The sequence below is a fragment of the Coenobita brevimanus genome, chromosome 50, assembly GCF_032717465.1.
Source record: "Coenobita brevimanus isolate Jiangsu-jjx chromosome 50, ASM3271746v2, whole genome shotgun sequence".
NCBI lineage: Eukaryota > Metazoa > Arthropoda > Malacostraca > Decapoda > Coenobitidae > Coenobita > Coenobita brevimanus.
Window position 1 is genome coordinate 38,581,147 of NC_137003.1, and position 13,231 is coordinate 38,594,377.

General features: G+C 40.3%; 1 protein-coding gene across 8 annotated transcripts in view; it reads left to right on the forward strand.

Moving 5' to 3' along the window:
* Window positions 1-13,231, forward strand: part of LOC145399810 (protein lap4-like) — a 1,200,472-nt gene that overhangs the window by 394,362 nt on the left and 792,879 nt on the right. For all 8 annotated transcript variants that reach the window (XM_080272363.1, XM_080272366.1, XM_080272368.1 and 5 more), the window contains exon 11: window positions 1,667-1,782. In XM_080272363.1, the coding sequence (XP_080128489.1) occupies window positions 1,667-1,782 (116 nt within the window). The remainder of the gene's footprint in view (window positions 1-1,666; window positions 1,783-13,231) is intronic.

A 13,231-nucleotide genomic window follows, 5' to 3' on the forward strand; every position in this document is an offset into this window, starting at 1 on the left:
ACCAAATTTAACTCTTCATTACCAAATTCATAAAGCTAACATTTATTCTTCACTAATTATATATACAAGTGGAAATACATGTAATCACTCTTATAATTAACAGCATGTTGATTATTTTCACGCTATGTACGTTAGCAGATTAATCAGAGAGAGCAAACAATCCACCATCTCCATCCTGTGTATCCTCATACATGTGAAAAATCCATTTGATTATGCATTACTCTGATTCATTAATTACCAAACGAATATTTCATGACCAAATTGGCCCGCATTTGGTAATGAAAAATACCAAATGGCAGCCCTGACAGGGGAGGGGGGGGGGAGGAAGGAAGGGGTGAGGGTTCGTGATGTAACAGCTGTTCAGTGCCTCGCGGCAGTTTCAAATTACGGGTGGGAAAAAATTCGGATTTTTTTGGGATTTTTTTCTTTTTATGGCCATTTTTGGGTTCCGAAGGTCCAGGCCCACAATATCTAGTATGTGGGGATGTCCAGAAAGTGGGCATCCAGAAAGGACAGGGATTACTGTATATGTATTCAGTATATGTATGGAGCCTTTGTGGTACAGTGGTAAAGTGTGTGTTTTTGTACACTGAAGAACGAGGGTTCGTGCCCCACCAGGGTCATAAACTTTGGGAGCATTATTCTGTCCTCGTACTGCATTGGCGGACATCAGGGGTGCTGTGGTTGAAACAGTGTCGCATACTATAAAGTATGCTTGCACCCAGTCGGCTTGTGCGGGCTGATTACACTTGGTTCACAGACTACACCCACATCCAAAGCCACTCCAATACTACAATTACACTTACAAGCGCTTCTCACCCAACATACAATCTCTGCTAGACAGCCTAAGCCACTTGGTAGAGATACATTGGCTGTATCGTCCCCGCTTCGGTTGGGATAGGCTGGTCCTGCAGTGGACATTCAAACGGCTGATGAGAGAGAGATGAGATATATACATATATATATATATATATATATATATATATATATATATATACAGTATATACAGTATATATATAATCATCATCATACAGTATATATATAGTATATTTTTTTTTTAATAAATAGAGTGGTTTTGCTCTACCTTCTGTACCGATGTTGCAAAAGTTAAAATAGGTAGAAGTACTTAAGTGTTGATAGGTCCACCTATGAGGTGGAACTGAGAATTTAGTGGCTTGAATGGTAGGTGAGTAGTTGTGTAGTGCATTTCTAGGGGTTCTCGTGTCAGTAGAGTCTCCTTTTCTTCTCTCATTTTATAGTTTCCAGCTTATACCCACCACATTTATAATAGTAGAAAGCATGGTTAGGATGATGATGCATTTCTTAGGACACCTATAGTATATTTTTGCTTAGCCATGTAAAGAAGTATAAATTGTGTACGGTAGTACTCTCCTAGAATCAGTAAAGAATATCATATCTACAGTATATAAACATTATTTCAGTGCTCTGTACTCAGCTAGCAGTACAGTACAGTAATTGTAATTGAGTTAGTATCTTATGTATGTGTGCGTAAGTATGGATGTGTGTATTGCAAGAGCCTCGGCGTGTGGAGTCAGCACGTCGCGTCCCCTTGTTCCGTTCATAGAGCTCTGTGGTAGCGAGGGCAGGCTGTACCGCACTGGTGACCTGAGCACGGATAATCTGACTGCGCTCCTGGGCCCCGCAGCTAACGAGTGGGGCCGTGATGACTCCGACTCCTGGGATCCCAACGACCCTCATGAGGAATCACGTGTCTCGGTTGTCAAGTTCCGTGATGAGGAGGACACAGAGGATGGCAAGGAGGTGAGCTCATGTTCTTAGACGTCTGTGACTTTATATTGCATTTATGTTTTCATAACTCACCATTGATGTGTTTCCCTCTGATACTTATGCTTTTCTGCTGTACATGTGAACTACTTTTGACTTATTCTCACATTAAATTATTTCCAAGTGTCACCTTTAAAAATCTGGTATCCCTTAATACGGCTACTTAGGCCTTGTTTCATGGAATAGATTATACTGTACTTGTTACTTTGCCAACTAACAGTCCAGTATTATGGTATAATTTTGTGTATACCGTACATCCTATTATGTTCTGTCCAAAAGTATTATCTTATACCTCTCAACAGGTTACTTTTCCAACTTCATTTCAAAACGTCCCATCCTTTATGCTGTTAACTCATTTGTGAAGCTTATTGCCTATATCCATAAGAGAATTAGCTTGCAGGTTACATTATAAGTATTTTACCTTAATGATAAGTTAGAGCTGGCTCTGTATTGTCATCCATACTTTACTGCTTGGTATCTGGTATTGTTTCATACACTTATCTAAGGATATTTGACTGAGTGATGATCCCTTTATCTGTTTTTTCTATCATAGTCTGCTAGGATGAATGTTTTGGTATATTCAGCTCCTGAGGATTAGTTTCTTAGATTTCATTATAGTTTTTACACTTCTTGTGATCATTCCTTTGGTATGTGAAGCCACTAACATTCGTTATTATCAGATACTGAACAGTCATCCATGATGTAACTTTATTCACCAAACTATTGGCATTTTTAGTAAAAACCCTGTATCATATTTATGAAGCATTCTGTTCTAGTGTGTCGTGAGAATTAACCCTCTCAAACACGAGGGCTCGGTAAAAAATCCAACCGCTCTCTTTTTTTTCAACGCAGGTTGCATCCAAGTGAAATCCAACCACTCACACTTTTTCGACTCAGGTTGCGCCCAACCATGTAGGTTGCAGTATTTTTTTGCCATGATTTTCAGTTGCGTCATTCAACTTTCTCCCCTGCCTCTGTTTATAACTATATAAATATCTTCCTAATGAATGAAAAAAGAAAAAAAAGAAAAAGAAAATCATCATCATCATTATCATCCAGTCCTACGTTAACCCACGAGGAGCGTAGGAGCCCAGAGCTAAGCAAGTTGGTCCTGACATTTAAGTTGAGAGTGACCAGCCTCACCCATCCCTGAGTGGCATTATGTGAGCGATAAACTCCAACCACCCCTTGGATATAAACCTTCACTGGTTCAGTCCGATTGGAGCCCTGTAATTACCCACTAAATCACCAGGTGCCATAATTTGGTTATATGGTTACCACCCAGCATAGTTAATGGTTTTCTGCTGTACAGGAAACCATTTGGCTTGTCACTCAGTGTAGAGCCACCCACAGGCAGAAGGAAGAGGAAAGAATGAAGGAAAGATAGACAGAAGAGGGAATATAAAGTCACCTGTAGGCTGAAGGACGAGGAAAGAATGAAGGAAAGAAAGACAGAAGAGGATGGAAAAAAAGAAGGATGGAGGAGAGGAAAAGGCAGACACCCAAGAGCAGCACTACACTGAGTGAATAGTTGGTGAGCGCCCCCACCTACCACAAAAAAAAAAGAGAGAGAGAGAGAGAGAGAGAAAGAAAATAAATTACCATATTTTGTTATTCACTTATTTATTCAGCACCGATTTCTCGCAGATATATATAAACATTTTGTCAGTGCTTGTTGAGAGAAAGTTGTAGAGCATTGATTAAGCATTGACAAAATGTTTATATATCTAAAAAATCAGCATTGAATAAATGAGTGAACCAAAAAAAAAAAAGGTAATATCTTTTTTCTTTTCTTTTTTCTTCTTTCGTTTGGAAGATCATTTGTTCCCTTATAACATGTAGTAATTTCATAACAATACCATTACAAATAAGAGCAAGGGAATGAAATGATTACAAATAAGAGCAAGGGAATGAAATGATTGGAAACATTTTACAGTGTTGAGCCAGCTGCTACTAGAGCAGCCGGGTGCGGTCAGTGACTGTAATATACTGTATTTCTGTTCCATATGCTATAATAATCTTTCTAATAGGGCCAAAAGTATCTCTCTCTCTCTCTCTCTCTCTCTCTCTCTCTTTTTTTTTTTTTTTTTTTTTTTTTTTTTTTTAATAGGAAGTCATTGTAATTAAATGCTCTGCAGCTTTCATTGACAAAATGTTTATATACCTGGGAGAAATCAGCATTGAACAAATGAGTGAACAATTAAACACTGTAAATTATTCTCTCTCTCTCTCTCTCTCTCTCTCTCTCATTTTATAGGAAGATCATTTATTCATTTATAACATGTAGCAATTTCATAACACTATGAATAAGGGCAAGAGAGAAAGTTGAATGGAAACATCTTCCAGTGTCACACACATCGCTGAGTGAGGGGTGCATTACGTGTAAGGTCTGGGCCAGCCCGTGGAGGTCATACAGTACTCAGAAGCGGTTGGACACAGGTTGCGTCGAAAGAGATCGAGAGGGTTAATGTAGCATAGTACCATGAGCATATTTTGGGAAGTTAGATTAAAATTCTCATAATAATGAAATAAACTAATCATCATTGTCATCTGGTCTTTTGTTTCTCAAAAATGTCAGTTCCTCCTAAGGAAGTCACTGGTGCTTATCACTTTTTTACATTTTTACAACTACAAGAATTATGACATCACGCATATACAAGAAAGACTTCATCAGCAAAAAAGTGGCACCAGTTAAACCTTATACAGTACTCTAATTGTCCATCATACCAACTCTCCCCAAATCATAACTTCTTGAAAAGAGAAAGGCTTTGAGCTGTCCTTTAAAAGATTTAGCAGAAGTCCATTGCATTATGAGTAATGGCATTATTATGCAACCTAGAGGCTGTATAGGAGAAAGACCTATCAGATAAAGTCAGTTGATGAATAGTTGCAGGTTCACTGAGGTGCAAGGAATCTTCACTTCATAACGTCACACTTGGGCAGGCTGACAGAAACTTTAACAATTCTATCTATCTATTTATTGCCAGATGCCTTAATCCAGTAAGAGGTGGCCACAAACAAATCTCCTCCATGTTGCCCTGTCCCCCACCATTTCACCGCCTCCCACCCCTCCAGTTCACACCCCCCTCTCTCATATACCTCTCCACTCCATCCCCTTATCCTTGGCCTCCCCTTCTCTTCCCACTCCCCTCCTCCTCACTCTCATACACTCACCTTGTTCATCTCTTTCGCTCTCCATCCTCTCCACGTGGCCAGACCACCCCAGTGTATTTCTCCATATACTTTCTATTACATCCACATCCACACCACAACATTCCTTCACTTCATCATTTTTCAGTCTGTCTCTGTATTTAACTCCACATGCTCCTCTCAGATCATTAATTTCCACCATACTCACTCATGACCTCTGTCCATCCAACAAGATCCAAGCTTCACTTCTGTACATTAGAGTTGGTGTCACAATACTGTTGTGCAACAACTTTTTTACTTCCATGTTCACTTTCCTACTTCTTAACACAGCACTCAAAGAGCCAGCAACTTTTCTTCCTTGTTGTACCGTTTCAAGCACTTCATACTCCAAACTTCCATCCTTACTCATCACACTCCCTAAGTATTTACATGTACTCACATTTTCCATTTCCTTATCATCCAGACTCACTGTACATTCAGTGGCTTCATTTCTCTTGAAGACAATAACTTTACTCTCCCCTACATTCACCTTTAGATTCCATTTCTTACACACACTCCTGAACTCATTTGCCAAGCCTTGCAGCTCCCCTTCCTCTTCACTTAACAATACAGTATTATCTGCAAACAACATTACAGGAAGTTTCCAAATGCTGCCCTCTCTCATTAGGGCTGCTTCAGCATTCACTTCCCTACCTTGTATCTCTAATAACTCCATCTACAGATTGAACAGCCATGGAGACATGACACATACCTGTTGCAGTCCAACATTCAGATAGAAAAATTCACTCAGGTCTCGATCCACACGCATTGCAGCCTTAGCACCCTCAGACATACCCTTCACGGCATTCAGCAGCTTCCCATATACTTTATATTATCTTAATACTTTCCACATTCCTTGCCTGTCCACTCTCTCATATGCTTTCTCCAAATCCATGAAGGCCACTTACAACTTCTCTATCTCTAGAAACTTTTCCACTAAAGACCTACGGATGAATATCTGATCTACACAATCTTTTCCCTTCCTAAAACCTCCCTGCTCTTCTCCAGCTAATTCCATTGTTATTTCCCTGACTCTCTCAGTAAGTATCATACTATATACTTTTCGTATTACTCTAAGAAAAATGCCTCTGTAGTTATCACACACTTATTTTTCCCCTTTTCCACAGTACAGGGGAACAGTTATACCTGACTTCCAATCCTCTGCTACTCTACCTTCCTCCCAGGCCAATCTTCAGCATTTCACCACACACTCCATCAATTCCTGGGGCTCTCCCTATTTTGACTTTCTTCGTTGCTTCCACTACTTCCGTCCTACTGATTTCCTCCATTCTCACCACCTTCCTACTCCCAGTCCTTCCCTAGCCACTTATACTCGCATCACCATTCTCTATGTTTAACAGTTCCTTAAAGTGTTCTCTCCATCTGCTCACTTTTTCTCTCTTCACCACTATCAATCTTACCATTTTGGCTTTCACTCCCCTACTAACTTCTTTATCACCCTATCTTTCTCTCTTTACCTCTTTCCAGAATGTGTCTTATATTCCCTCCATGTTACACTCAATTTCCTTCCAAAGCCCTCGTCTGCTCTCTTCTTACTCTCTCTTACTAATCTTTTCACTTCTCTCCTCCTTGCTACATATAACCCTCTCTTCCATCTCTCAGCTTCCTTCATGCCTTTGCTTCCAATCCACTCACTATATACTTTCTTCTTTTGCACCACAGCTTGTCTCACCTCTTCATTCCACCATGCTTTTCCTTGCACCCCCTTTCAACTTCTCTTCACCCCTCACTCGACCTCAAATGCTGTACAGATTTCTTCTGTGAATATCTTGCACTCCTTCCACCTCCTGCATCTGCTCCACTCATTCCTTCACATCTCTCTTTTATTGTGCCTTTTCTCTATCCCCTTGTAACCTTTCTACCCTCCTTGTGTGGACTAAACCTCCTGTTCTTCCCTCCTCCTATTCTTCCACTGCATTGAACCTAGATTTTCACAACCACCAGGTGGTGGTCATAAGTCTGCACCCCCAATTTCTGTATGCTCTTTCATCCATTGCATACTTTCTCATTCTGTCATTCACACACACATGATTAATCATTGCCTTCCATTCATTCATTTCACTGTCTACCCTTCTCATCACTTGCCACATGTACCTGTGGATCATATTGTGCCGAAAGAGTTATTATATCACCAACCCCCCTCACCGCACAAATGTCCACTAAAGCACTTCTGTTCTCATCCATTTCTGCAGGCACATCCCACTCACCAACTACTCCACAGACCTTCATGTTCTTGACATTACCATTCATATCTTCAGTCAAAAACACTTTTTCATTCTTCTCAAACTTTTCCATAGCAGCTTCCACATTTGCCCAGACTTTTTCTTTCATTCTGCTTGCACGATTTTGCGTTGGCGCATACATGCACGCAGTCATCCACATTTGTATTCCTACTTTCAATCTTACCCACACAATCCTTGAACCAACTGATCCATAATCTCTTTCATTCTCCTTTCCATCTCTTGCACACAACAATACATACACCCTGTTTTGCCCTCTCGTTCTCACCTACTTCTGTGTGTATACCCCATTCATACTCCCACTCTCACCTCTCCATTTAGTCTCAGTTAATTCACATATTTCCATTTTTGCACCCTCAGACACCAGGAGAATCTGTCTCACTCATTCACCTCATCATTTGCATCCATTACATTCCATGTTACAACTGTACCATATCCTCTGTTCGGTCCTTGGCCATCACCTGTTGGTCTGTTCTGATCTGAGGCTTCTTGTTTTTATTTTTAGTTGTTTTCTGGGGAGGGGGCACTAACCCTTCGCCAACCCACTTGCTGACATGTAGGGAAAAAGGAAATAGGGAATTCAGTAAGTTAATTAGGTTTGCCAGACGTAAGAACTTTGAATAGCCAATACTGGCAGCCAGTGCAGCTTGATTAGAAATGAGGTGGTGGAATTCTTGGGGGGAGGCCAAAGAAAGCCTGCTGCTCTGTTCAACACAGACTGAACCATCTTTTCTTGACATTGTGAGGACTCTCCCTACGTGCTAAGGGGTCTTTGTATGCAGCATGTGTTAGGAGTGTAATGCTGTATGGTAATGAAACCTGGGCAGTAAAGGAGGAGGATATTCGCAGGCTCAGACATAAAGAAATGACAGTGATTAGGTGGATGTGCAATGTGTCCCAGCGTGCAAGGCCTGGGGGGGCTGGGTTTACGATGGAAGAGTTGAGAGGTAGGATGGGACTGGAGTGTATTGGTGTTGTGATGAGGAGAGGTAAAATGAGATGGTTTTGGCATGTGGAGAGGATGGGGGATGATACTTGGGTGCAGAAGGTGAGAAGTGTTAATATTGGGGGTGGGGTTGTGAGGGGTAGACCGAGAAAGACGTGGGACGAGGTCATTAAGTGCGACCTCAGGGTTAAGGGATTGAACAGAGAGGCTGCAATAGATCATGCAGCATGGAGAGCCACCATTAGGTGAGCAAGGCCGATGCATGCAAGCATGTTGGAGCCTTCAGAAACGAAAACGAAAAAACAAAACGTTCATCTTTTTACCAGTTTGTTTGTGGCAAGCACTGATAGTGCCAGAAATACATCATGTTTTGGCATAAATATTTATTAGCTTTTTCAAATAATGCATTGAGTATCTGCAAGTATTAAATGTATGACCCATCAGGTCAACCCGTGTTATCTGATAGAACAACAACAAATAATAATTCAGTTATCTGGTTGGATAGCCATGTTGTATATCTGGATCAGTATTAATGAAGAACAGTTAAAAATGTGGTAGGAGTTGGAGAGAGAAAATGGAACCACAAGATGTGAGAATGAATGTGGATAAAACAGAAGTGATGATCACTCAGCTGGATGGCAGTGTGGTAGCAGAAACTATGTGACCAAATGGACCATATTTTGTATATTAGAAGAGTGGTAGGAGCAGTTTGAGCTTATGTAATGTTTGCAATAGATGGGGGTGCACAAGAAGTGCAGTAGTGTCAAGAGGTAGCCCACAGGATGTCGTAGGCTTAGAGTTGGCTGTGTGTAGATATGAACAAGGAGAGAGTTAGTGTATCAGGGAATGCGCATGACAGAACTACCTTAAGGTTGCTTTATCCCTATATACCTCTCAATTTTTCAAGCCCTCCTTCTCCCTCCAGGTTTCATCAATATTCTCAGACTCTCATTTCTCATCCTTCTCATTCACCAGTATACTGCACGCTTCACTAATGCCACATAAGTCTGCCTCTTCCATTATTATCCTTAGTATTACTTTCAGTGACCTTTCTGATACCCTGTCTACATATGTTCTTTGAATATGTCTGTACAGTGCAACCTCGTTTTACAATTCCTGAGTATGAGATGAATCGCTACAATAATAATTAAAGAGGTATACTGTGTGTTGGTACAACGTTAACCCCTTCGTGCACTATGGCTCAAAACAAGTCAAAACGGTGTTAGTCTGAAGAGGAACTGATGAAGGACTATGACACACTTGTCGGTGTTGAAGAGATGCTGATTAGGCAATTCTGGACAAAAATATTCACAAATAATTGTTTTAGCATGAAATGCATCAATATTTGTTGCATCAAAGGGGAGGGTGTCTATTTCCAGGCAAACACTCTCAAATAGTCGGCATTCTCTTGGTTTTCGATTCGGGGGAGGTGGGGGGGTGCAATTTTTGACGATTAAATAAAAAACTATTGGTCGTATCAGAATTCTGGCAACACCATGTGAAAGCTCATGAAATTTTGCATCTAGACATATGCTTAGCTCTTTCATTATGTAGGCAGAATTTTTTGCTACAGTGTAGGACAGTTATTTTCAATGTTGGACCACAGTACACTCGACCCATGATTTCCTGTACCCCTATTTCCCGGGTTTCGGATTTCCCGGACACAGGCTGAGGCCGGACAATATTATCAAATGCCCGTACAAATCCGGGATTCTCACAAAAGTCCAGCCATTATTCTCTCATATAAAACTATAAGCAGTCTGCATCACAACACAGTATAATTTTAGCAAGGTTTTGACTCGATAAAGGCCATTTGTAACACACATAAGAAGATATTCACATACATGAAATGCATCTTGGCCACCAACCTGCTTCACCCCGCCATTTCTAACTCGTGCCAATATCCCATTTTCTCTTTATCTTTCTCAAATGCCACTATAAATAGTTTATTGCATAACACGGTAAAATTTAAAGAAGGCTTGAATACAATACAATTCATAAGTAATGAAAAATATATATTTTCTTACAAAGTCATTGGGATCCATTCCTACTCACTTATTTCACCTGACTGGTGCAACTAAATACCAAATCGGCACTTTTCACTGGAAAATATTTTAATTTTTTTCACCACAGTGGCTCAAACACAGCTAATTATCTGAAGTCCATTAAAAAGTTATACTTAACCCGTTAACTGCACTTGACGGTTTTTTGGAGGTGTCCGTGGTGTGCAGACATAGGGGAAAGAATGAAATTTCCCAAAGGCCAAATTTTGTCTTAGGAATTGAGAGAACACATGCCAAAGTATATAGTAATGAAATATTAGCTCAGTGTTTACCTTGGTAAAGCCATGGATTAACATCGAAGTGTCTTATTCCCCATTGGAATGTATGGTTTTTGTTTTCTTTTTCGGTTTTGGTTTTGGTTTTGAAGGCTCAAACATGCATGCATGGGTCGGCCTTGGTCACCATGGCACTATATTCGAAATTCACCTGCACAGCCAGGGCTGTATTGAGCAGTCGCTCTCAGAACAGCCCAGGCTGTATAGAGCTGTTAACGGGTTAATACAGTAATCCCTGTGGGCCTGGACCTTTGGAACCCCAAAATGGCCAAAAAAAGAAAAAAATACCCTCTAGATCCGAATTTTTCCCCACCTGTAATTTGAAATTGGTGCGCGGCACCGAACAGCTGTTGTTTATGCACGGCCCCTTCACCCCTTCCTTCCTCCCTCCTCCCCAGTTACCACCTAACCACCGTCGAGAGTAGATGTACATCGCAATGGATGCCGCACGTGATTGTTTTTGTAAATAAACAGTGAATAAACTGCAGTACCTCGCTACTAGACCACATGGGAATTTACAGTGTTGTGCAGTGTTAAGAAATTAGAATTTAGAGTGCAAAAGATTAAGTGTGGAGTGCAAAGTGGTGGTTGAAACTGGCATGACGCAATTAAGAACAGAATGTGCAATGTTACACAATTATAACTCACAGTGCAAAGAATTAAGTGTAGCGCAACACTGGATTGCTGCACATGCTTCAAGAGCATTATCACTACTGCTAGAGCCTTAGAGGAGGTGGCCACAGATGTGCTGTAAGTACCCCATACGCTGCTAAATATTTTCCTCATTCTCTTGTTTCTTTTCATTTATTTCATGCTTTATGTCCATTATTGGTGTGAATGGGGTCTTACACAGGTGCTATGCATGTCCAGTAGGGAGTTATATAGGTAGCTTTCAAAGTTAGGCTGGGTTAGGGTCTATAAGTACCAGTCCAGGAGTAACGGGCCCACTATCTGGACAGACCCACTTTCCGGACTTACCCACTTTCAGGATATGCCTTTGACTCTATTACATCGGATAGTGGAGGGATTACTGTATAACTTAATTTTAAAATAAGATTTCAGAGCTAAAATGTGCCATTGTTAGCAGATATTTCCCCCTCAGATTGTCAGCACACCTTGACAGACTTTTCATAAATATTTTGAGTACAGAAAAATGTCTGCTTTGTAACGTCATATTTATACAAAACAAAAGTCAGTCAAGGCAAGTTGTTAGGCTAGAGGCAAAACACTTTGCCAACTTTAAGAAATTTTTGTCCTGAATCCTGATTTTCTATTAACCCTCTCGCGCACGATAAGTTTCAGTAAGTTTTCTGGGGCACTATTTTTTTCTGCGATGCCGCCCGGCCCTGCTGCCCTCGCACGGCAAGTAACACATATTCTTTCCTTATTTTCAGCAACCAAACATCAATATACTGCCATAAAACCTGTATCATCTTATTCGTTGATGTTTGTTCTAGCTGATAAGCACCAACAAAAAAAGGAAAACACGAATAAAACAACATTAGGCGACTGTGAATAAACATTTCTCTACTTCATGTTCACTTCCCAACATCACCATTAGAATGTTTTCCATCATACAGGAAAATGTTATTAGAAGTTTTGATAGAGAATTTCATCAGCTTTCTAAAGAGACAAACCTGGTTGTGGTACGATGTGTAGTTTTCGAGAAAATAGCCAAAAACTGAATGCCATTTTTTAAAAAAATTTTTAAGGAGCTCTAACTCAGAAGTTTTCTCACACGTTATGTTTTTATTGCATAATATTATGCCGAATTTCACCATCTTTCTAAGGAGTTACAAGTGGTTTCGATACGCCTCATAGTTTTTGAGCAAATCGCCAAAAATGACTGGGAACTCACGTCCGTATGTCACTTTCATGATGTGCGCATAGCATACGCAATATTCCTGTCTACATAACAACGAATTCTTATCATAGATATTATATTGTTATGTCTTGTACATACGTAAAATTTACTGCTCTTTATCATGGTTCATACAGGAAATCGATACGTCCATTACTGTTCGAGTAATTGGCCGACAAAGTGAGATACATCTCCGAGCGCTTCTGACTTTACCGCTAGCGAGGAAAAAAAAAAAGTTTCTTCTCCCAACTTTTCCAACAGAAAATGCTCCCAAAGGCTTATATTCTGCAAATGAACATACGTAGAATTTACTGCTCTTTATCAAGGTTCTTACAGGAAGTCGATACGCCCAATAGTTTTCGAGTAATAGGACAACAAAGGTAGATTATTCTTCCGGTCGGTACTTACATTTACCACAAGCGAAAAAAAAGTGTTTTCTCCCCCTTTGCCTAAAGACTGTGCTCCCAAAGCTTTTTTTTTTTCTTTTTTTTATGTACAGGCTAACATCTTTCAAGGTTCTTTTTTATGGTTGTAACCTACTACACATGAACACTACTTTTTCCAAGTTACTACTAATAAAGCTTTACTTTCTGTCATATGTGTAATATGTAGGAGAAGACGGTTATTTGCTTGAAAATTATAGGGGTAATGATAATAAGTCAATATACATATCAACAACGTTGGGTCTGGTTAGTACTTGGATGGGTGACTGCCTGGGAACACCAGATGCTGTTGGCATCCCTACGTGTCAAGTGGGGTTGGTGGAGGATTAGTGCCCCTCCCTGTAAAACAATTAACTCTAAGCCCTTGGCCACCCTATTTGGGATACA